The 23,756-nt window shown below is 38.8% G+C and overlaps 2 protein-coding genes across 2 annotated transcripts in view; one reads left to right on the plus strand and one right to left on the minus strand.

Moving 5' to 3' along the window:
• Nucleotides 1–17,987, minus strand: part of ZBTB40 (zinc finger and BTB domain containing 40) — a 919,023-nt gene extending 901,036 nt beyond the window's left edge. Inside the window, exon 1 of the mRNA XM_044060434.1 lies at nucleotides 17,800–17,987. The gene's annotated coding sequence lies outside the window, so the exon portion shown is untranslated. The remainder of the gene's footprint in view (nucleotides 1–17,799) is intronic.
• Nucleotides 17,988–18,071: 84 nt separating this feature from the next.
• LOC122792877 (zinc finger and BTB domain-containing protein 40-like) overlaps nucleotides 18,072–23,756 on the plus strand; it is a 1,459,166-nt gene continuing 1,453,481 nt past the window's right edge. Inside the window, exons 1-2 of the mRNA XM_044060435.1 lie at nucleotides 18,072–18,212; nucleotides 20,187–20,614. Of these exons, the coding sequence (XP_043916370.1) occupies nucleotides 20,245–20,614 (370 nt within the window). The 5' untranslated portion in view covers nucleotides 18,072–18,212; nucleotides 20,187–20,244. The remainder of the gene's footprint in view (nucleotides 18,213–20,186; nucleotides 20,615–23,756) is intronic.

Here is a 23,756-nt window from a genome sequence, read left to right on the forward strand (position 1 = left end):
AAAAAAACAGGGTCCACCTCATGAAGGTACCCACCAAGCATTGAGGATGAATTCAATTCCAGCAATACTTCTCTCCTTTTGCTGATTTTTACCATCTCTCCATTCAGACCCTATTGTTTATTAGGTGCATAATGATGTGCTTGATCGTCTTATAGATAAAACTAATGAGGTTAATAGGTCTACAGTTGAACAGGTCAAGTGTGGGTCATCCCTTGTGGAGTGGGATAAATACAACAGTTCTCCATATTTCTGGCATGAATCCAGTGGACAGGAAGAGACTAAACAGAATTAATAAGGAGTCAGCCAGGCAGTGCTTGGAACTGACATGAAGACAACCTGGCACACTGTCAGGGCCCATGGAGTTAGTTATTTTTAGCCTTGGAAAGAATCCTTAGGACTTGCTTGGAGGTGTTTTGGGGGGGGTGGAGTAGGCATGCTAATATGTTGTGAGTAATCTAGGGAAGATAAGGGGTATAAAATGTAAGATGAATTTGTTCTCAGGGGATGCGTATGTGATGTTATTTTGTACTAACTCAGAGAACTTATGGTTATTATTTCTTATATTCCAGACATAGTTGAAGAAAGCTTTGCAGTTATCCTTAGCATGGGCGGTGGTCTTCAATTTGTACTCAATATTGGAGGATTTTATTTTTAAGTTCTTTGTTTATCATTTTGAGGTCTTCTCAACCTGGTGGGGTGTTACATTTGCCTTTTCGGACTAGAAATGTCTTTCTTGTATTATATAGCTTGCTAATACTAGGGTTCCACCAAATGGGTTTGTTTTTAAACATGGAACCATATTTATGCCTTATGGGGACTGAGGCTGAAGAGCTTGGGTATAGAATTTATTTGTAAAAATTGCAGCATGTGAAGCAGGGTTGTGCAGATGAGGAGGGTGTTTGAATTTCATCAGATAATCAGCTGGAGTAGATTTGCCTTAGACTAGTGTCTGAAGATGCAAGGGTTTTAAGGTGACTCAGATTTCACAGCTGGATGGTCAGATTTGACCAGTGATTTGGTAACTGAGGACTCTGAGCATGGGGGGGGGGGGGCTGTACCTGTGAGAACCAGGTTAAGTATTTTAGAGTTCCTCGATGTGAGCTGGTCTACTTGTTCCTAAGAGTTGGAATGAATGAAATACAGGAATCGCTGTGTACACTTGTTTGTGGCTTTGTTAAGACATATCTCATAGTCTACTGGTGTCATAAAGGGGGAAAAGTCAATGGTTACTATGTGGTACTGGGTTTTGTTTATCATAAGAACAATGTAGAGGAGTTGTAGAACACTGTCCTGCATTATGAGCCTGGTACAGAAACAGTTTATTAGGAAAGCAGATATAACCCCCCCCCCCCCCGCCAGCTACAAAATTTAATCCAGCATCAGGGCTGAAAGAGTGGGAGGCATTAAAACCCTTCACTATTCACAAACCATGTTTCAGCAACCATACAGATATCAATTTCTTCAGGGATTAGGAATGCCTGTTAGAGGGGATCTGCCATAGAGCAGTGTTACATTTTTGTGATTTTGATTGTAGTTGGCTATGTGGATAATTTGAGGAGATTGACCTTGCCTAAAAAAAGGCACTATGGCGAAAGAAAAAATTCTTAGCCAATATATGGAAATCATGAAGAGAGACAGAGATGCACACCATGTCTATCAAACTAGCTGACATTGCCAGCCATCTCACCTCAGGCTGTTATATAAAGGACCCTTCATTAAATGACACTGATAGTTAAGCCAATAGTTAAAATCAATAATCTTTTGTTTATACTGCCACATCATTATTGAAAATGGTAGAATACTATTTCTACATGTACATTCAGAGAGCTCCATCTTGTCCTTCTTTATATGATCCAAGGATGTCCATCTCAATTCATCCACTCCCAGATGTGCAATGGGATTAAGGGACTTGAGTGCTTTAATGATGTCACATATCCTGGCACCTGAGAGACAGTTAACAGTTACCCTGTCTTTGCTCCGCCTGGTGAATGGAGCATCTCTGTGTAAAACCATGGAGTCACCAAAAAAATAAATAAATAATAATGATGTTGTCAGATTAGCTTGGTCCTGCTGCTTTAAGGGCTTCTATGTGCTAGTCATGTGATCTCTGTGACTTTCTATATTTTTATACTGACAGAGTTATTTGTTGGATAAGAGTGGCTGATGCTGGGTTTTATGCAAGAGATAAATTTAAGGATCATGGATGATGCATAGTCTTCGGAGTCCTGGGAGACTTAGTAAAGATTTTTTAACAGCATCAGCATAAGACAGCTTACATTAGAATTTGTAGCCTGTGGATGTTGTATAGGTTCAGGTAGGGATAAGACAGTGCTGAGTTCACTGCATGTAGCTTGTACCTCTCACAGATAATAAACTTTTATTAAAACCAAAGGACTCTATCAATGAGCATGAGGTAGTTCATACACTGCCAAAGGGTTCCACATGCCATAAAACTGGCAACAGAGAAGGGTTTGTGCATTGACTCTCCATGGTGACCAGTGCTGTTAGATTGAAAGTAAGTGAGAACCTAAAAATAACCGGGATAAATTACAGGTGTGGAAGTTTACTGGACTGGTTATATATTCAGTTAAGTCACCAAAGCTCAGTACAACTGGTATAAAGGGTGAGCAGATCAGTGCAGCTAAGAGAAAGCTCATACACGTCAGTGCAAGCAGTTTGGACAAAATGGAAATGAAAGAGTAACTCACTGATATTATGAGAAGGTACCCTTCTCGTAGTAAAAAAAAAAAAAGAATTATACAAGCACATACTACCTGGGCAGTAAATCCAACAAAAGAAGCAATGAAAACTAGGTGAGATCTGAATTCCAAGTGCTGCAAACCACTCAAAACCTGCATCAATCAGTCTAACTCTCACTTAGATGAATCATAACTGATTCTAAGATGGTCTCTTACCCCTTAACAGAGAAACATAACAAAATAGCTCAGAATGGATAGAATGCATTCAGCAATATCAAGCAAGGCAGTATTAGCTAAAATGAGTAAAACAAATCAATACAGGCAATGCAAAAACAGCTCAAAAAGGGTAAAATAGCTAGGCAGCTTAAGTACAGACAAAAAAAATAACTTTCCGATCTTTTTTTTATCTCTCTCTCTTTTCAAATGCAGTATCTAATTAAACTGTGAGGTGACATCTCGGAGGAATGGGCACAGTCACTTGACACACAAGGTGCTGAGATTTCTTCAGTAAGACTTGGGAAACCCTTGATGGGAAGAGAGTGAAACTATTTGTTGTCATGCCTCCTTGCAAAAGTTATGAGAGACCAGCATGATCAGGCCATTTTAAGCTCCCTCCATGTAGGTTCCTGAAAGTCTGAACCACTCTGATAGTTGCCTACATGATGCCCCCTCCTGGTCAGCTCTCCCTCTGGTAATGAAGAATGAATGGCTTGATTGGAAAGGAGAGGGCTAATGATGACATACAGTAGGGTTAAAAAGATGAAAAGAAAAACAGATGAAATCTGTGTAAACATTAAAATGCACCATGTGCAAGAAGGAAGCAAACTGATACAAATGAGGTATACCTGAAGCAGTTTAAACCATCTGCAACAGGAAGAGAAAGAAGGCAAGCATTGCAATTGATACCTTTAAATTCTGAACAAATATGAGATGAACCAACTGTTCAGTAACACTCCCACATAGACATAGTCTCTCTTTCTCTCTCTGTCACACACACACACACACACACACACACACACACACACACACACACACACACACACACACACACCTCAGTACCAAAATCAGTGGCAAAAACAAACACTTTCAGGGACAAAGGACTAAAACAGGGAACAATTTTTATTAGTACCACTTATTTGTATATTTGATAAATAGGAATGCATGAATTAACACACATTTTCTGACAAATAGAATATGTGAATTAACATGCATTTTATTTATTGATTATAATCTACCAGCTTTTTTTTTATAGGTTCATAGGTTGGTACTAGGCTATCAGCCCTAGGGCCTATACAAGCCTAGCCATAACAATTCCCTGGCTATTTCTTCCCACACTATTTACTTCCCTGGACCCCTGTCTAGCAGAGCGACTGACGTGATCCCTGGGATGAATTTCCTTTCTCCCATCCAATCGTCAAGGTTCCTTTTGAAGAGGGCCAAAGAGGCACTCTGCTGGACATGTATGGGCAATCTGTTCCAGAGTCTGGGGAGTCTCTGGGTCAGGAACCTATCCCTCCAGCATGTTTTGTTTATTGTGATGACAAGGTTTAGATCCCTGGAGCGTGTGGCTCTGAGGGATTGGGATTTCTTTAAGTGTAGCATGTCCAACAGCTCTGGGTTTGACGTGGCCTGGTATGTTAAGCAAGAGATCGCCTCTGAGTAGACAATATGTGACAGAGTATAGCTGGAGTTTTTTAAGACGGTCAGCGTAGGGCATCTGCTTTAGGCCTATGATTCTTTTAGTGAGGTATTTCTGCGGCCTTTCCAGTTGTTGCAGATGTCTTGAGAGGTACATACCAAATGGGGCGTTGTATTCCATAATGGGTCTAATGAGGGATGAGTACAGTGGGACAATGACCTTCTTTTTTCTGGATGAAAAGCCCTTAGTGATGAGGTGTGCCACACAGAAGGATTTCCTGACTGTTGTGGCGATGTGGTTATCGAAAGTGAGACCACTGTCCACCTGTGTCCCTAAGTCTCTTATCACACTTTCGGTGTTTAGTGTACTGCCACCTATATGGTAATTCATAGATACATGTTTTTTCCCAAAGGGGATAACTATACATTTCTTGGCATTGAGCTTGAGCACATGGCTCTGGCACCAAGCATCTGTTTCTGTAAGGCCCTTTTGTAGAGTACCCACATCATTGTCCCAGGACTGAACCCTGAGGTACTCCACTTGTCCCTTGTCTGGAGCTGGATTTGGAGTCAGCTACTTTTACAGTGTGGGTTCTATCAGTAAGCCAGTTAGCAACCCATTGGGTGATGTAGCGATTAATGCCCAGCTTAGTAAGTTTATCTAGGATTCCAGAGTGGGGGGTGGTGTCAAAGGCCTTGGCAAGGTCTAGATAGGCTGTGTGGACCACCTTACCCTTGTCCATGGCTCTGGAGACTGATTCGAAGAAGTCAATCAGGTTTAGGAGACAAGATCGGCCCTGCACGAACCCAAACTGGGTGGGGTCCAGTGTCTGAAGGTTGCCAATGTCTTTGTTTATAAGTTCCATGATAATACGCTCCATGGCCTTCCAGATAAGGCTTGTCAGACTGATGGGATGGTAGTTTCCGGGATCCAAGGTGGATCCCCCCTTGTGGAGTGGGATAACTGTAGCTCTGCACCACTCAGCGGGCATGAAACCTGAGGTGAGGCTATGATTAAACATGACACTTAGGTGAGGTGCCAGTTCATATTGTAGTTCATGTAGTACACAGCCCGGGATGTCATCTGGTCCCATGGATGCTGTATTCTTAGGTTTGGAGAGTACATTTTTACCTGTGTGGCCATTATTACTGGAATTTGGCAATCTTCCGGTATTGAGATGGGCCATTTAGGGGGTGAGAGGGGGGTGAAGTTGGCACTGAATTGATCTGCCAGGATACTGGCAATATCCTTGGGATCAGTATATTTAATGCCATTCTGTTTTAGCTCAGAGCAGATCTGAGCTTTGCCATTTAGATTCTTGACATAGTTATAGAATGCCTTGTGGTTGTCTTTGGAATCTTTGGCAATTTCATTTTCGTAACTAGCTTTGGAGGATTTTATGAGGGATCTCAGTTTCTTACTGAGGCTGGTAAGGGAGTTTTTTGCATCCTGGGATTTTCCTCTTTTCTGCAACAGTTTCTTCCTTTTGTTGTAAAGTTTGTTTATGGAAGGGGACCACCAGATTGGCTTCCTTTTTTTGGATGAGAGCATCTTGGTTCTATTTGGGATGGCACGATTCATGCATGAGTGGATGTGCTCATACAGTGCCTTAGTGTAGGATTCAGCAGTTGAACTTTCAGTTCCCGTCTGCATGGGTGTCATGAAGTTTGTCACTTCTGACTTGAGTAGCATGAAGTTTTTCAAATCATCTCTGTTTTTAGGAGGACACAGCAAAACTACGAGCCAAAATCAGGGACAATTCTAAGCACATACTCACAGAGCCTAGATGACGGGATAGAATAAACACATATGCTAGCTAAAGCATTTGATATTTTGATTGTCTAGCCATCTGCATCACCACAAGTTTATTAACTCTTTATCAGTATCACAACTTAGTTACCTATACTTTACTGGCATACCTGTCTGAGCTTACTAGCAAAGATATTGCCACTTTGCCAGTATGATTAGATTTTAAGAACTCATAAATATTTGTTGGTATAGAGTAAAATACTATTCTCAAAGTCAAGTAACTTAACTTCATTACAAATGTATCTGTATTTTTTATCCTTGTATTCAAGCATATAATTACAAAAACATGTATATATCAAAGTTTTTTTTACGTGTATAAGCTCTTTCACAAAGAAAGGCAGAAAAATAATCTTTCATTAAGCAATCACATTTTATTGTATTATCCACAAAAATAAAATGGCTGTTAACTAAGAAGCCAAACCTGATCACATATATCTACACACATAAGATCATAGGAGGTGACTAGGCTATTGGTCTGGAGGCCCTTATAAGCCTAGCCAAGAGTTTAGCCCATGTTTAGACAAGTCAGCACACTATGCCACTGTTTAGCAGGGACATAGGTGGAATCCCAGAGGTGTATTTTCTGTTCCCCATCCAGTTATCCAAGTTGCGCTTACAAAAGTTTAATGAGGTATTCTGCTTTACGTGGAGTGGGAGTCTATTCCACTAAAGGGGGAGTCTATGGGACACAAATCTGTCCCGCCAACAAGTCCTATTGATGTCATAGATCAGGTGGAGGTCTCACGTGCGGGTTACTCGAGTGCAGCTTGACTTGCGGATATGCAGCAGTCCCATCAGGGCAGGGTCTGATATTGCTTCATATGCCAGACAGAGGTCACCTCTGAAGAGTCTGTTGGAGAGTGAGTAGAGGGACAAGGCTTTTAGCCTATCTGTGTAGGGTACATGCTTGAGGCCATGGATTCTCCGGGTGAGGAATCTCTGTTGTCTCTCAAGCTCCTGCATGTGCTTTGTGAGGTACATGCTGAAAGAGGCACTGTATTCAGTAATCGGTCTTATAAGGGAAGACTACAGGGATGTTATGACCACCTTGCCACTGGTTGAGATATGCTTACTAATTAGGTGGGCATATAGAAAGCTTTCAGTACAACGTAGGCAATATGGTGGTCAAAAATCAGTTTGCTATCAATCTGGGTTCCAAAGTCCCTCACTACTGATTGTGTTCTTAGTGCCTTATCATCAATGTGATAATTTGTGGGGACGTCATTCTTCCCAAAAGGGATGATGATGCATTTTTTGGCATACAGTTTGAGGCCATGTTTCTGGCACCAGTCATTTGTTTGGGTGAGACCCTCTTGGAGGATGTACAAATCACTTGGGGAATTGATGACTGGGCCCAGCTTGCAGTCATCTGCAAACTTGGTCAGCCATAGCCCACTAGATTTGGCCTGCACCTCTGAGAAGTATATCCCAAACAGCAGGGGCCCCAAGACCGATCCCTGGGGTACACCACTTGTTATGGGTCTACTACTTCAGGTGGCTTCCTCTATTTTGACTAGGTGGGTTCTATCAGTGAGCCAGTTTGCTACCCATCTGGTAATATATGGATTGATGTCTAGTTGTGAGAGTTTACCTATTATACCCGAGTGGGGAAACGTATCAAAGGCCTTGGCCAGGTCAAGGTAGGCAGTGTGCACCGTCTTCCCCTCGTCTATGGCCTTGGTGATTGTCTCAAAGAAGTCAACCAAATTTAACAGGCATGACCTCCCCTTGACAAAACCAAACTGTATGGGATCAAGTGTCTGGAGGTTGCCAATGTCACTGTTAATGAGATCCATGATAATCCACTCCATGGCCTTGCAGATCAGGCTAGCTAGACTGATGGGTCTATAATTTCCTTCCTGGATCAGTGGACACTCCACCTTTGTGAAAAAGGATGACGGTAGCTGTCCTCCACTCAGCTGGTACTCAGGCTTTGGTTGAATAGGGTGCCTAATGGTGCTGCAAGTACCTGCTCGAGTTCATGTGGGATGTACACTAGGATGTTATTGGGTCTCATGGAGGCTGTATTTTTTGCCTTTGAGAGGGCAGTGATGACTTGCTACCTAGAGATAAGGGGAGGAGGCAGGTACTGGGGATGTCCTGTTTTACTGATGGGGGGGGGGGCAGAGGAGTGAAGTTTTCACTGAACCTGTCTGCCAGCAGGTTGGCTATATCTACAGGGTTTGTGTATGTGGTGTCCTTGAACACCAGTTCCGAGCAGATCTGGGTGCTTCCCTTGAGATTGCAGACATATGTGAAGAAAGCCTTATGATTGTCTTTAGTAACCATGGCCAGTTTGGACTTGAAGTTTGCTTTGGAGTATTTCACTAGTGCTCTTACTTGCTTGTTCAGGCTAAGGAGAAATTGCTTACAATTAGCCACCTGCTCCTTCTTGGTCCTGGACAGCAATTTGTACCTTTTATTATAGAGTTTATTTATTGTAGATGTCCACCAGACAGGTTTACTCTTCCTTGAGGAGGAGGATTTTGTCCTGTCTGGTATTCCTGATTCCATGCAGCTATATAAATGCTCATAGAGTACTTTGGTGCAAGTTTGGACATATGTGCCAGTTTCTGTAGGGGGGGCTGTGAAGCTGTTTATACCTTCTCTCAGGAGGTTGTATTCAGCTTTGGAGAAGTTTTTTTTTTTTTTTTTTTTGTTACACAAGCAGAAACCTATAATTCAAAGTGGAAAGGGATGATGATGAAACAGGGGAAGCTCAAGAAACAAGGACCGACTGGGATTTTAGACACAGATCTTTAAGAATAACAATAATCCTACAGAATATTATATTCATAAAGTAGCAGAAAGTATTCTAAGAACTAAGCCAACACAGGAATGGAGAAAGCAGATTCTGCCAATAGGGAATACTGCAATTAGGGATACAGGCAATAGGCAAAAGGGGGCTGGAATTTACTGGAGAAAACTGTCAAAGGAACCAAGGTACTGGAAGCAAATAACTAGAGAGGAAAGGTAACAGAATTGGAATATGCCTAGAATTTACTTGGACTGAAGGTTAGAGATTGCCTTCCCTATCAAAAATTTGATACCAGGGTACAGGTAAAGAGTAAAAACAAAATGAAAACTCCAGCAAAGCTAGAACTTCCACTGAGTGACCTCCCAAACCACTTGTATCAGAGGCACATGGGATATATGCAAATGATCCTTATGAACATCAGGTGTTTCAGCTAATTGGCGATGCTGAATGCCCATGACTTGTTTCGTCATTTTAATGGACAATTTCAGGCCAATAAAACCAAACCCCACTAGCTGTGGATATACATATTTCAAACAAAGCAAAACAATAGAGCCAGCATGCTGTGACCTGGAAAACTTTATTGTTAAATAAACAACAAAAAACAGACCGGTTTCGGCTGGACAATGTCACAGCCTTCCTCACACTGAGGAAGGCTGTGACATTGTCCAGCCAAAACCGTTCTGTTTTTTGTTGTTTATTTAACAATAAAGTTTTCCAGGTCACAGCATGCTGGCTCTATCGTTTTGCTTTGTTTGATTTATTGGTTTGAGCCGTGCATTTGCCTGCATGCAGGAGGTTCTTTTTGGATATGCATATTTCAGCCTTGTTATGACCTCATCAGCACAGCACAAGCAGAGTGCTTGACTAAGCATAAGAAATACAGGGCTGTTATACCATTGTTTGGGATATTTTTTGCAGTGATAATATCAGTCCAGAGAAACATGGAGAACTGACTACCTCTCTTGTACAAGTAGAAAAGAGGACAATGTAATTAATTTGTGGCAAATACACATGAACTGTGGATTAAGCTGCTAACAAAGAAATATATCCATTATCAAGAACGGACAAGTTAATGGCAGGTCCGAGGAGTGGAACAGAGCTCTCAAAAACTGATTTTGTATCTACCCTACCTATCAACAAGTACTGCTTAACTATGATTCCAACATGTAACCATAAACATGCAAAAAGGAGTGTGTGTGTACATAACACACTACAATTTAGATCAAGTTTTCCACCCGCCATTTTTTCAAAGAATCATGGAAAACTTGCTGAAGGTTCTAAATGTATTAGCATATCTTGATTTATTAGTCATAGGGTGGGAAGAAAGTAAACACATTAGCAATTTACAGAAAGTATTGTTGAATCTGCAAGAAAAAAAATGTGCTACACAGTTAAAAAAATGAACTTGGACAGCAACAAATTGAGTTTGGTATGTGCTGAATAACAAAGGATTACATTTTTCATCTGATGTGATGGCAGTACTTCTTGGAAAGAGATACAACAATTTCTGGGCTTAGTGAACAATTATGCATAGCTGCATTGTTTGTGTTTAACTACAATTCACTGTGGCATTCTTATTCTTGTATGTGTTGTTAAAAGAAGATTCTATAACAATGGAAATGACAGTCACAGAAAGCATTTAAAATGTGAAGAATTAATAATGTATAATAAAGTTATTATGATTAAAACCTGCCTCCTACATTAGATTGTAAAGCTTCAGCATGTAATATTAAAGCTGTAATTTTAATAGTATATCTTCAGGTGAAATGTGACCAAATGCTTATGTTTCTACAATTTTCTCCAGTAGGACAAAACATACAAAAATGAAAGAGGATCTAATTTTTGAATGACATGAGTCTGCAAATTGAAGCATGTCATTTCAATGAGGTTTTATCAAAAGTGCAATTCAGTGAAAGTTGCACCTTTCCCTGGGATGGGTATGTGGCAGTGTTATTAGATAACTGAGATGCAGGTGAAGGCCTCCCACACATGGACAATGAGCGAGACTAAGTGTGTGTGTGTGTGTGTGGAAAAATGTCTGCAATGTAAGTTTTTTTTTTTTTGAATGGGATCATTTTTTTGTAAACTGAGTTTTAATAAAACTCAGTCAAGGGACATGGATCCTTAGTACCTTTAGAGTACAGAATTTATTTTTTGTTGTAATTATAGTTATAGACCATGAATTATTAACACAATCTAATAAGAGTAAGCATCCGGCTTCCATGACAAAAGCATCCATTAATAGATGGCTCTAATTTTATCAGATTATAATTACCAGGAAAAATACAGAACATCCTAGGGATGTGGAAATGCTGATGGTGTCTCACGAAATCTATAACCAGATACTAAGAGAAGGGATGACGCAGTGTATAAATGCTCTTATGGAACACCATTTCCATTGACTTCCAGTGAAAGCTAAGACAACACAAGTGATTCAGACTGACAAGAGAACTTACGTTAAGCTTTGTGACAGAAGGTTAGCCTCACAGAGTATATGAGAGTTTAATGTACAAAGTAAAATAATTTTTGAACTATGTGTACAGAATCTTCTGGGGAACCGCAGTCATTATTATGTGGAAATTGAAGAAATCACTAACTCAGGGGAATTAAAAGTTGATCATTTTAGTACTGTAAAAATGAAGAACCTGGCATTAAAGTTTGCTGTCCAAAGCTGTAATACGAAAGCAAATACAGTAGTAAAGAATGTGTACCATCTCAAATGGGGAAAAGGAGTGCATAAACAAGCTTTTTTGCATTCATGGGAATTTAAAAAAGGATGTTAAAAAAGGCTAAATGTTTACTGTGCAAGTCCATTCATGAATACTATTTTCTTAAGTGAAGTGATTGCATATTTGAAATGGTCAGAAATACTCAGCTAGAATCAGCAAGAAGATTGTTTCTTAACATTTACCAAAATATACTGCTATTGATAACGGCGCACAATTTGCATCTGAAAAGTTTTTCTGTCTCTTTAAACAAAATGGACTCATCCATTCCGCTGGTATACATGAACATCCTCCTACAAATGACTTAGCAAAAAAAGTATGTTCAGACATTTAAAGAAGCAATGATAAAGGATGCTGAATACAGTGTTGGATGTGGAAGATATATGCTTGACATTTCTGCTGCAGTACAGAAACATCTCCACTTGCAATTATATGTGAGCTACCTGCAGAATTACTTTTAACATGCCTGTTTGAAAAGGATATTACCTAATTAAGCCAAAACAAGCATACTGATTTAAGTGGCACAGGAAAATAACTTTCTTGGGTGGTGTAAGCCAGGGAACCTTGTTGGCCAGGCTTATGTAGGCCCTTGGGCCGATAGCCTAGTACCTACCTTTGAACTTATAAGAAAGTAGCAGAATTTACAGAAATATCAGCATGGTAAACGTGTAAGGGACCAGTCATTCCATATCCAAAATGTGGAACACCACCTCTCATACTGTGGATCAAATGGGCAAATTGTGGAACACTTATTAAACTTCAACAAGTAAAGCCACAGGGTGGTTAAAATGTGTTATGTTATTTTATACTTATAAAACAGTTATTTTGCTGAATTAATATGATTTTTTATTTTTTACCATGGCTATCAGTTAAAACAAAATTCGTAACAATGAATGTATGGCAGATCCTTGTGAGGAACACGGACCTTTTAACACTGAAAATGAGAACCTTACTCATAATGAGGTACACTTGAGAGATAAGAACCATTCACTGAATCAGATTGTGCATCTTCAAGATATGATGGGAAGGGGAGTACCAAAGTAGATCTCAGTGTAATAACTAAACAGAGTGTTACAGTATAGCTTCACATAGAAAGAAAAGACAATCACAAACAGAAAAAAACAATGATAAACTGGAGACCAAAATGGCCATGGACATTAAAATCCTGAAAACTGAGGTCATCTACAAAAAAAAAAAATGAATATGTAGTATCTATGGATTTTAACGAGTCTTTGCATGATGCTGGCATGACATTATAAGGGTAGAAGTTTGGAAAGTATCCCAACTGATTCCAGAGTTGAGAAATCCACTGAGGTTATAAAAACCATCACAATCTTTGTGGAGACTGAACATCTGGTACACACGTTCTTTACTTCCATATGTGGATACCAGTCTAACTCATCAGTTGGTTCAGAAAAGTAATTTGACCTTGAGTAGCTGTGCCTGAAGAGTATACATGGTCTCCTTATGTTTTCTTATGCAGTACAGATTAGGATCAGTCATTCACAATGTTTTTTTTTTCAGATTTTGCATAAGGCAAAATACATACAGTTTTTGGAATAAGATCCTGTGGTTATACATTTTTAGTACTACATTTTAAAATCAACTTGACTCAACTGCCTAACAATCAGCAACTGGCACTTTCATAAATAAATAGCAAAGACAGCAGTAAATGTGTGCCTGATGTTTCTAACATTACAGCATTAACTAGATATTCCATAACAAAAATTAAAGATTCAAAACCAGTAGAAAAAATAATGCAAAATAAGTTGTAAAATCTACCCTACCATATCTTGTTATACCAGTTTTTCATAACATAAATAAATCTTATGAAGAAACACCCTTGACAGGCTTAATTAGGTACACATTTTACCCATTTGAAATTATGACCATAGAAATCAAGTAAATCTGTAAAATACATTGTAACCGTTAATCACATTATTCTTCTTATGAAACTGAACAAACAATTCTGGCCACAACACTATCAAATGTTTCCAATGTTATCTAGAGAACAAAACATTACAAGTCCACAATAACAACATCTTATCATCACTTGGCACCTTAAACACAGATGTACCACAAGATTCAATTCTGGGTCCTATTCTGTTTTCATTATTTATTAATGATCTTACAGATGTCCTCCCATCCTTTGATGCTATACTGTATACAGATGACATCCTTCTATTACAACCTAGTAAATGCCCTTCTGATTTTTAGAACAAACTACACCAGTCTATGCAAGAAGGGCAATTCTAATCACATTCTAATGAACCACACAAAAATAATCTTATGCTATTTACAACACCTCAAAAAGTCTCACCTACCTCTTATTAGCATCACCAATAACTATATAATTCCCTTGTTTCTAAATACAAATACATGTGAATTAACTTGATCCTGTTCTTACTTTTTCAAATCATATAGACAAAATAACTAACACAATACCACCTCAACTTAAACTCTAATGTAAAATCTCTCGTTTACTCTATTTTCCATAGACAAAAATGCTCTTCTCTTTAAACTGAATGCAGTCATTTCTGTTTACCTTTTACTCAACACAAAATTCCCCAAGGACTTTAGATAACAAGATAAAATATGCAGATTTGCTCTTCTTGGTGATAGTAGATATCACTGCTGTAATCTCTTACAATGTCTAAAATGGCTTCCAGTCAGCTAAAGGTCACTCTATCTCCTACGTACGCTTATTTACAAAATACTAAACAGTGGCTGTTGCATACCTTTCAGATGGAAACTACCCACTGAAGACCAGGTTTACTCCCTAAGAAATATCCAAGAGAAAGCTATCACATGAAGAAGACCTCCATATAAACAGCTACTGGAGAACATACCTTCTCCTTACTAGACTCGGGATTATGGAACACACTCCCACTTGAATTAAGGGGAGTGGAAACTCTCACGGAGTTCAAAAAGGCCTTCTTCAAACACTTGCACAAAGAAATTGTGTAAATGCTTTGGGACAATGGTTAATGTCATCATTTGTTATCAGACTGCATACTACCTCCAGCAAGGCAGTCACTGTGAAATGCTCAATGGCAGTCTTTCCCTGCTTGTTATCCTAAATGTTATCCTGCACGTTTCCTGAAATGCTGAAGTTCAAAGTGGAATTTATGTATATACTGTAAATGTTAACAACTCTGTAACAATTGTAAGCAGCTGCAATAAGCATGTTTGTTTCAACACCCTTTAAAAAAACATTTGGTTTTGCATCGGTTTGTAGGCATTGTGTGATTCAATATTCATGTTGTTTGCTTCTGTTTCTGTACTTTTGGGACATGGCTTGCAATAGTTCATACAGCCTACCTTGATCTGGCCAAGGCCTTTGATACCATTCCCCACTCAGGAATCATAGAAAAACTCATTAGGCTATGCATCAACCCCTATATCACTAGGCGAGTAGCAAACTGGCTTACAGATAGAACCCACAGTGTGAAATTAGCTGACTCCAAGTCAGACTGCCGACCAGTCACGAGTGGAGTCCCACAGGGTTTGGTCCTGGTTCCTCTCCTGTTTGGTATCTACTTCTCCAAAGTCCAGGCCAACATGAAGGGATTCTGGCTGACACAGTTCGCAGACAATTGCAAGCTGGGAGCTATTATCCCCAAGTGATGTTGACATCTTACAGAAAGGCCTCACTGAGACCAACGGCTGGTGTCAGAACCATGGCCTTAAGCTCAATGCCAAAAAATGTCATTATCCCCTTTGGGAAAAACCCAGTTCCCATAAATTACCACATCGATAGTAGTTCACTGAACACAGAAGGTATTATAAGTGATCTGGGAACACAGGTTGACAGCAGCCTCTCTCTTTTGACCACCACATTGCCACTGTGGTCAGAAAGTCTTTCTATGTGGCACATCTCATTACTAAGGGTTTTGCATCCAGGAAGAAAGAGGTCATTGTCTCCCTCTACTCTCCCCTCATTAGGCCAGTCATCGAGTACAATGCCCCATTTGGCATGTACCTCACTTGACACCTGCAACAACTGGAGAGGCCGCAAAAGTACCTCACAAAGAGGATCCTAGGCCTTAAACACTTGTCCTATATGGACAGACTCAAAAAACTCCAACTATTCTCTGTCTCATATCACCTACTTACAGGCGATCTCTGCTTGACTTACAAAGCCATGTCTAACCCAGCTCTGTTAGAAATGCTACATCTAAAGAAGTCCCAATCCCTCCACACCACAAGCTCCAGAGACCTCAACCACATTATCACAATGAAGAGAACATGCTGGAGGGACAGGTTCATAACCCAGAGATTGCCTATGCTATGGAATAGACTTCCCATACATGTCAAACAGAGCACTTCACTGGCCCTCCAAGAGAAATCTTGATGAGTGGATGAGAAATAGAAAATTCACCCCAGGGATCACTCCAGTGGCTCTACTCGACAGAGGCACTGGGAAGTAACATCAGGTGGCACGATGCCAGGGTACTCCTATGGGCTAGGCTTGCTCCAAGGCCATTAGCCTAGTACACACCTATGAAGCAGCTCACTTATCCAGTTACCCAATAATAAGTAAATAAAGATACTATTAGCCACATATAACACTCAACTGCTATGATTGATGCATAGCTCTGTGAACTTTAACCCTAAAGTTTACCTTGCTCCTCTAAGAAATACTGACTTTCCTTATAAAAGTAGGTGTTCAAGTGTACACCCATTGTTTAATAACTGAAACAAGCCCATACTAAGATTTCTCAGCACTAACCACACAAGATCAAGTATCTACAGAGCGTCTATTATAAATAAAGTATTCTTCCTTGGCGCTCTCTGCTATGATTTTTTAAAGGCCAGCGTTAAAGATTTTTAAATGCTCAGAGGATGAGGGGTATGCCACATTTCCTTTTAACATGGCAATTCCCTACTTAGAATGCCATGTCATACGGAAAAAAAATGATAAATGATGTATCTTGCCTTTAGAGCAATAATTATTTTCTTCCATCTAACTGCTGCTGAAAATATTATCTTGTACCTAAAATATAGTAATATAATATGAAATAATACAAATAAGCCGTAAGCGCAATAACTACTGAGACAAAGTATAATTTCGTTCCTAAAACACTGTACATGGTATTAAGTAAAAGAACTGACTAAAATTTAATAACTGTTAGTCTTTGCAAGTCAAACCTAATCTTATGCAGAAGCTGTTGGCACAATATGCTCTGCAAAATCTTAAAATAGCCCACTATGATCAGCTGGGTAAGGAGGTCGACAACATTTAATTCTAACGAAAGAATCCCAGAATTACGTATTGCAGTTACACATGATGACTGAGAGCATATTATACAATATTTTTTAAATAAATAAAAATAACGGGATCCTGTTCTGAATCCTTAGTTTCCTAGCACGGTGTAACAAAGCCTGCAAGGTATCTGCTTTACAGACATTGAGAGGTGTTAGTGGCGCATGTACCCAAACCTGCAACCCTTGTCCAACTACAAAAAAAGTAATATAAACGTGTATAAAAAACGCATTATGGTATTGCATTGCACAGTATCAAAAATCAATACTGCGTCTGAAACCATGTACATAAATATTTTCAACAGAGACTACAGCAGAACAAGCGTATATTTCCCGACAGCTTCAGGAACAGACACTAACAAAGTAGTCGCAACAATGCTGAGCAGGCAACCTACTACGCAGCCTAGTTTTTCTCTCTAGGTTTTGATGATTTGGGGGACCTCCGGGATCCCCATGATGTCACGGGCACCCCGTGATGGAACATTGCCTTCTTGTGAATGGCTCCTCGTTCACGTAACAGTGGAGGAGGAGTTTTGCACCCCTGCTCTTATACGCCTTTATAATATGTGTGATATAAGAAACAAGTATTTAAATACTAATTGCGTCTGTACCAACGCGCTCCAGGTACACACACAACGTCCATTGTCCACATACATATAACTATCCAATTAGTGTTAACAGATTCCGTTGAGTGCAAATCTCTTCCAAGTTTTCAATTATCACTTATTAAATCGACCTCACTCATCTGTACTGCAAGGGGCAAATAACTCAAATGTTACTGTCAGCGAAAGCTAATAATTAATTATGGCACAGACGAACACATTTAAACCTTTTGCTATTAGAATTACTTATAATATACCTACGTGCTCATAGCACGACTTTATTGGCAACAGGGAAGATTACCTGTTATTTCCCTCATTGACAACTGAAGCGCTTTATTGATACTTCAATTGCGGACATGAACATTTCGAGAACAATAAAGCTACAGCCATTCAACAACCAGTCTTCTTTTCACACCACCGCAATTCCGCCATCTTGAATCCACACAGGGCTAGCAAAAAAACTCAAACTCTGTAAGGACCAACCAGCAGTGCCCATGTCACATGACGAGGGTGTTTTTGTTCCAGCTCCTGATGCTAATATTAGAATACAGCCCCCTCCCAACATTTGCGTCTCTCCGCGCTTGCTTGGATTCGGGATTCAAGATGGCTGTATGGCATTCTGATTTTCTTCATTGTTTCCGGGTGTCCGTGTCTGCGGCTGCTGTCTCAATAAAGCGCTGCAGTTGTCAATGAGGGAGAAAGAGAGAAGAGCAGGTAACCCGGGGTGAACGGGTGGGGGTGTTTGAGAATGTGAACGGTATCGCTTAGGGGCACAAAGTGCAAATGATGCTTTTAGAACTCAGGGTGCAGTTATTGGATTTGATTGGATGCAAATGAATATTGATTAGTGTGAACTTGGACTAGACTGCAGGGTTACCATTATCAGTTTGACAGCAGTATTATTGAAACTCTTAACATTATTTTTCTGCAAATTGTAGTTTTCATTTAACTTGTTTTGTGTTCATGAACTATCATTTTAAATTTTGTATGGTTGAAGCTGTTAATGTGGAAATAATTGCAGATCTGAAATCTTTGAGAGTATATATTGATTGCAGAATTCTGTCTGATGCTTCTGCATCTGTGCTTATTACATGTTTTTGGAATAAGAAAAAACTTTTAAGTTTCAGAAAAGCTCATAAGTAGGGGTCAAAATTAGGGTATTAATGAAAAGCATAAAGGACTATAGTAATAAAGTAGAGCAGTGATTATGGGATGAGTTTGGGATCATAAATGTAGAGATTGTGGTGTGAGAATTGAAGTCTGCTAATGTGATGCCAAACTACAGCTAATGATGTGTGTTTATGAGAGGAGTGATTGGAGAAATTGAGGATCAGATGACAAAATCTGTGATTTTACCTTAATTGAAGGCATGCAGAGGTTGTGGACTTGCATAATATATGTTTGGAATCAATCTTTGAATATTTGAAAGATCATAATCATTGTTGAACACTGAGAGATTATAATGAATATTGTATTTGATAATGATGCAAGGAACCAATGAAAGAGACTTTGGGAGAAGGTTGTGGCAGGAGTTAGGAATTATAGGTGTTGTAAATCAGAAAGAAGCCAGTTATGAAATGGTGAATGTGAAGTTAAATTGATTCTGTGGTTTGGATATGATTTATCAAAAGGACAGGCTGTATATTGTAGTGTGAGAGATTTTGAAGATTGGAGCAAAACAGCAGCAACAATCCTAATGAGTTTAGATAACGCTAGAAAAAGTAACTACAGACCAGATCTAGGTATAGCTGGTTAAAACTGGTACCGGGAAGGTGATGATAGTAGTGAGGCAGTGTAAAATGGAGGAGTTACATTTGATTAAAAAGTCTGCTAGGAGTGAAGTAGCGGTAACTCTTAAAAGCAAAGCTAAATGGAAAGATTTGGGACTTGTGGTCATGAAACACAGGAAGGTATGAAAAAGTGCATAGGCAGTAGATGATACAAATCATTGCAGTTATTTAAGTGGTAAAGATCCATGTAAGTTAAAACATTAGGAAAACTTGGAAATGAGATCAGAGGAGATTGCAGGAAATTAGTAGCCATTATATTTCAAATTAGATTAAATTAATTACAGAAGGATTTGTTTGGCGTGTTAGTAATCCTGAACTGGATGGGTTCATTTCAGGGCAGTAGATCACTTGGTAATAACTGCAGAAGAGGATGAGTCAAAAATGCTCATGATCTGCTCTTGCATTTTTCTTTTCAAAGAGTTAGATCAGGGAAGAAAGTTGATACCAGAAAGTCTTTGGGGTGCATTTCAGTTGGTGCAGTTCTTCTAATTTACTTTGTCTTTTTAAGCTCTTCTATGTATGTATGTTTTGACTGTTTGATCTTGTACATCCCTGTATTTGGTAATATACTAAATGTGTTTCTACATGATTAAGGATTTCTTAAGGAAGTGGGTCATTTAGCTGGATTGTTGATTGTGAGAAAATAGTGTCACACTGCTGGCTGTGTTGATTTAGGGTCACAAAGATTCTGTTTGGACAGCGGTTGACTGACTCTTTTATTTTATGTACAGAGTGATTATTAACCAGTCTCTTAACAATTAGCTCATTAATTCTAATAATTGCCTGTAACTTTTAAGCCGCAACGTCATTACTGTTTTCTTTGATTTTTTTTTTTTTGTGATTAAAGTTATTTATAGTTGCTGTAAGTTGAATGCATCTTTTTTTTTTTTTTCCATAGGTAAAACAAATTTTTACACCAAAAAAAAGTGTGGAGCTGCTCCATCAGCGCTCATACTATGGAGCTTCCGAATCACAGCAAGCAGCTTCTGCGGCAGCTGCACAGTTTGCAGAAGGAACACCAGTTCTGTGATTGCACCATTCTTATTGGTACTGGTCAGTTCAGAGCACACAAGCTAGTTTTGGCTGCCTCCAGCTCGCTGTTCAAGTCATTGCTTCAGGATACTGATACTGTCTCAATTAACTCCTCTGTTGTTAGCCCAGATGAATTTATGCTTTTGCTGGAAATGGTTTACTCAGGAAAACTGCCACCTGGGAAGCACAACTTCAGCAGAATCATCTCTGCAGCTGATAGTCTACAGATGGTGGATGTTGCTATGAGCTGCATGGACTTTTTGGCTAATGTAATGGGTCAGCAAGGACCAAAAGGTAAGTTTTCTGCAGGGAACTGTGATACAGTGGAATGATCAAATGTTGATGTGACTATCTGGGGTTGTGGAGAAAAGACCCGTATGATATTATTTTTACGTTTTGATAGCTGATGTTGTCCTGCACTGTTTATCCTTTACAAATATGTCTAATTATGTTTGCAGATAATGGGGTGCTTTCTTTTTGATTGGTGTTGGTTTGATGAAATAGAGTAAAGCATAGTAAAGTAAGTAATTTGTGTTGATTGTGGTTATGTACATCTGAAGCACTGTGTGTCTATATTCAGATAATGGTGTTTAATACCAAGTCGTATGTATAGCATTTCCATGACAAGTACTTCAGAGCCGTACCCCCTCACACTACCATCCTGTGATGCATTTCATTATTGGCCTGGAGATGTACTGCAGTAATTTATGTCTCTGTACATAAATCCTGTAAATTGCTTTGAGACTTGTCCAAAACTGAAGAGCTCAACAAATTCATATTATTTTTATTTGTAAGCTCTGCTTGTTCTGATTCAACTACAGAGTCCAGAACACTGCGGCATGTGTTCTTTTTCATTAAGGCAGCATCTAGAAAAGATTGCTAAATCAATCTGTTTTGCTTTTGTAGCTTGGACACTATGTCTTACTGTCTCAGGCTGACATTTATTAGTGTCATCTACTTCATCTGCTAATGACATTTACTTAGGAACTTTTTTTTATTATGTTCAGCCTTACTTTGTCGGATCTCATTTTCTAATTTGGAGTTTTTTGTATTGTTTGTAATTGTTTTACAGCTAATTGTGTTGTAATGTGGATTGTATCTGAAAATGATCCGCCTAAACATTCTCCCACTTGGTAACCAGAAGTGAGTGAATTTGTTTACTTGTGTTAGAAAAACATTTTCTTGGTTTTAAATCCATGTACTTATTTTTTCCCTGATTTGTGCAAAACTGGTGTTTAATTGTGATACTGTATAATGAAATCTTGTAGCTCCAGCTGTTGAGGTGGATCTTTGTATAATTTAGTCAGGCATCCTAGTTTGATGTTCCTTTTCTAGTGGGAGCTAATCCCAGATATGAGTAGGATTTTGCTGATGAGGATGGTATTTGCTTTTTTTTCCCAGATAATCAGGTCTTTCTTTCTTTCAGGCTCAGGTTTGATGTGTGCCACCAAAGTACTAACAGAAGTATTTTTTGAAAGTTGCTAGTTGTTGCTAGTGATTTTCTTTTGTTGGAAAACAAAAGAAAAAGTGAGTGCAGTTGTGTTTTAGTTTTCTGTTAATGGAGCTTTTTACTCACTGTGGCATGAATGTCATGCTTTTGATAGTCAAGTTTCCCCAAGACATTCTGGAGACTTGTGACCGTGTCTTTCACATACTGTAGTCTGCAGTGTGATATTTTAATTGTTTTTATGAAGTGTTAAAGGATTACACAAGTTAGTATGTAAATGTAAGTAATGTGTCTTGAAATTGTAGAATCTGCATAGAATGGTTTACATGTAGGTGGTTGTGGCAGGATGTGTCTTTTCCTGATCTTGCCCTGAGCTTCATCTTTAAATGGTCAGATAGCTGTATGGCAGTTCAGCAGACCAAAGTTTTCTTGTCACTTGATCACCCTAAATGTTGTACTCCTGTCTGAATTACTAGAAAATGATCTTTCCTTTTTAAATTGTATTAAGCTGGCTGCAGTCAAAGTGAGGAAAATGTTGTTGGCTTCTTGAACAGTTAGCAGAATCTGAGTCATAAGAAGGTTAAATTGTGTGGTATTATTTTCATGCTTATTTTATCATTGTGTCTAGAATCTAAGCAACATAATTTTATGGATGTATTTACTCTTCAGATGTATTTTGCATTGATCTGTAGTTAAGAAATTCAGTTTACTAAATGGCATCTTCTTGAGCGGTCACTTTGTGTAACAACCCACCAAGCCTGGTATTTTTTCTTAGTGTCATTACAGACAAACATCACATTTTGAAGGAATGAAAATTAATGGATACAAATGCAAATATGTTAGTAGGCTTTTCAGGCCTGGCTTAGAGTGCTTGATTCTAAGTTTAAAACATTAGATTTGACTTTACATGGAAATACCAATGAAAATAAGTTTCTCTTGTGTATGTAACTTTGAAGTTAAACATCAGGCCAGTTATGAGGCCTTGTAGCAAGTGTAAAATGAAATTTGTATGATGTTTTGTATCTGTATTTTTTGTTAATGTATGTATGTATTTATTTATTTGTATTTGTTTTCTGGGGTAGAGCACTAATCTCCACGGACCTTTTACAGACTCAGCCTGGGAGCTGTGTCTGGTTGGAGGGTGCTAAAGTTGCTTTAAAGTCATTTATTTTTCCTGTAGGTGGAATTGGAAGAAGTTGACCCTTACCCTTCCCTGGTACGAAATTGTTTAGTGGAGGGACAATAGCAGAATTGAGGATTAGAAAGCATTATTAGAAACGTGTTAAAAACACAGGTTGGCAAAATTGGAAGTATTTTATTTATCGTTCATAGGTTAATATTAAGTTGTTGATTGTAAGGAACATTTGCAGTATAACCGCAAGATCCCAAATCGTGATTAGCCACAGTCATAAATATTTAATACATAGTTGCATCCTATTTCACTGAGGACTTAAGAGGCAGACTAAAAATGTATTTATTACCTAACTTCAACCCCTTTCAGTGAGAGCTTGAGGAGCCAGCCGCATGGGTGTATTTATGATTTCCCATCCATTTGAACAATTTACATGCAAAAGAGGTCATATGGTCAATCTGTTTTACGTTCAAGAGAAGCCTATTCCATAAAAGAGGGATTCTCATAGAGAGATATCTTTCTCACCAGCAGGTCCTTTTTATATTTCAGTGGAGATTTTGATCCCCTTAGTGGATGTTTAGAGTGTTTTTTGTGGTTGTGCTGGATGACTAGATCTAGATCATCTAGTACTGGATCTTTTAAGAATCTGTAGGCTAGACCCCTGTCAAATCTGTAGGAAAAAGGAGAGAGAGAGGACTTTGAGGAGATTAGTGTAGCTCAAGGAAGGCATGTCTTTAATTTTTTTATTCTTTAAACAACTTTATTAAAACATGACATGTTTAAAAAGTGACATGGGTAGATATACAGTAACAGAATAAAACATACCATTATACATATTTATACAAATAACTTTATTT

The sequence above is a fragment of the Protopterus annectens genome, chromosome 2.part0 (assembly GCF_019279795.1).
Source record: "Protopterus annectens isolate FY-2018-M chromosome 2.part0, PAN1.0, whole genome shotgun sequence".
Classification (NCBI taxonomy): domain Eukaryota; kingdom Metazoa; phylum Chordata; order Ceratodontiformes; family Protopteridae; genus Protopterus; species Protopterus annectens.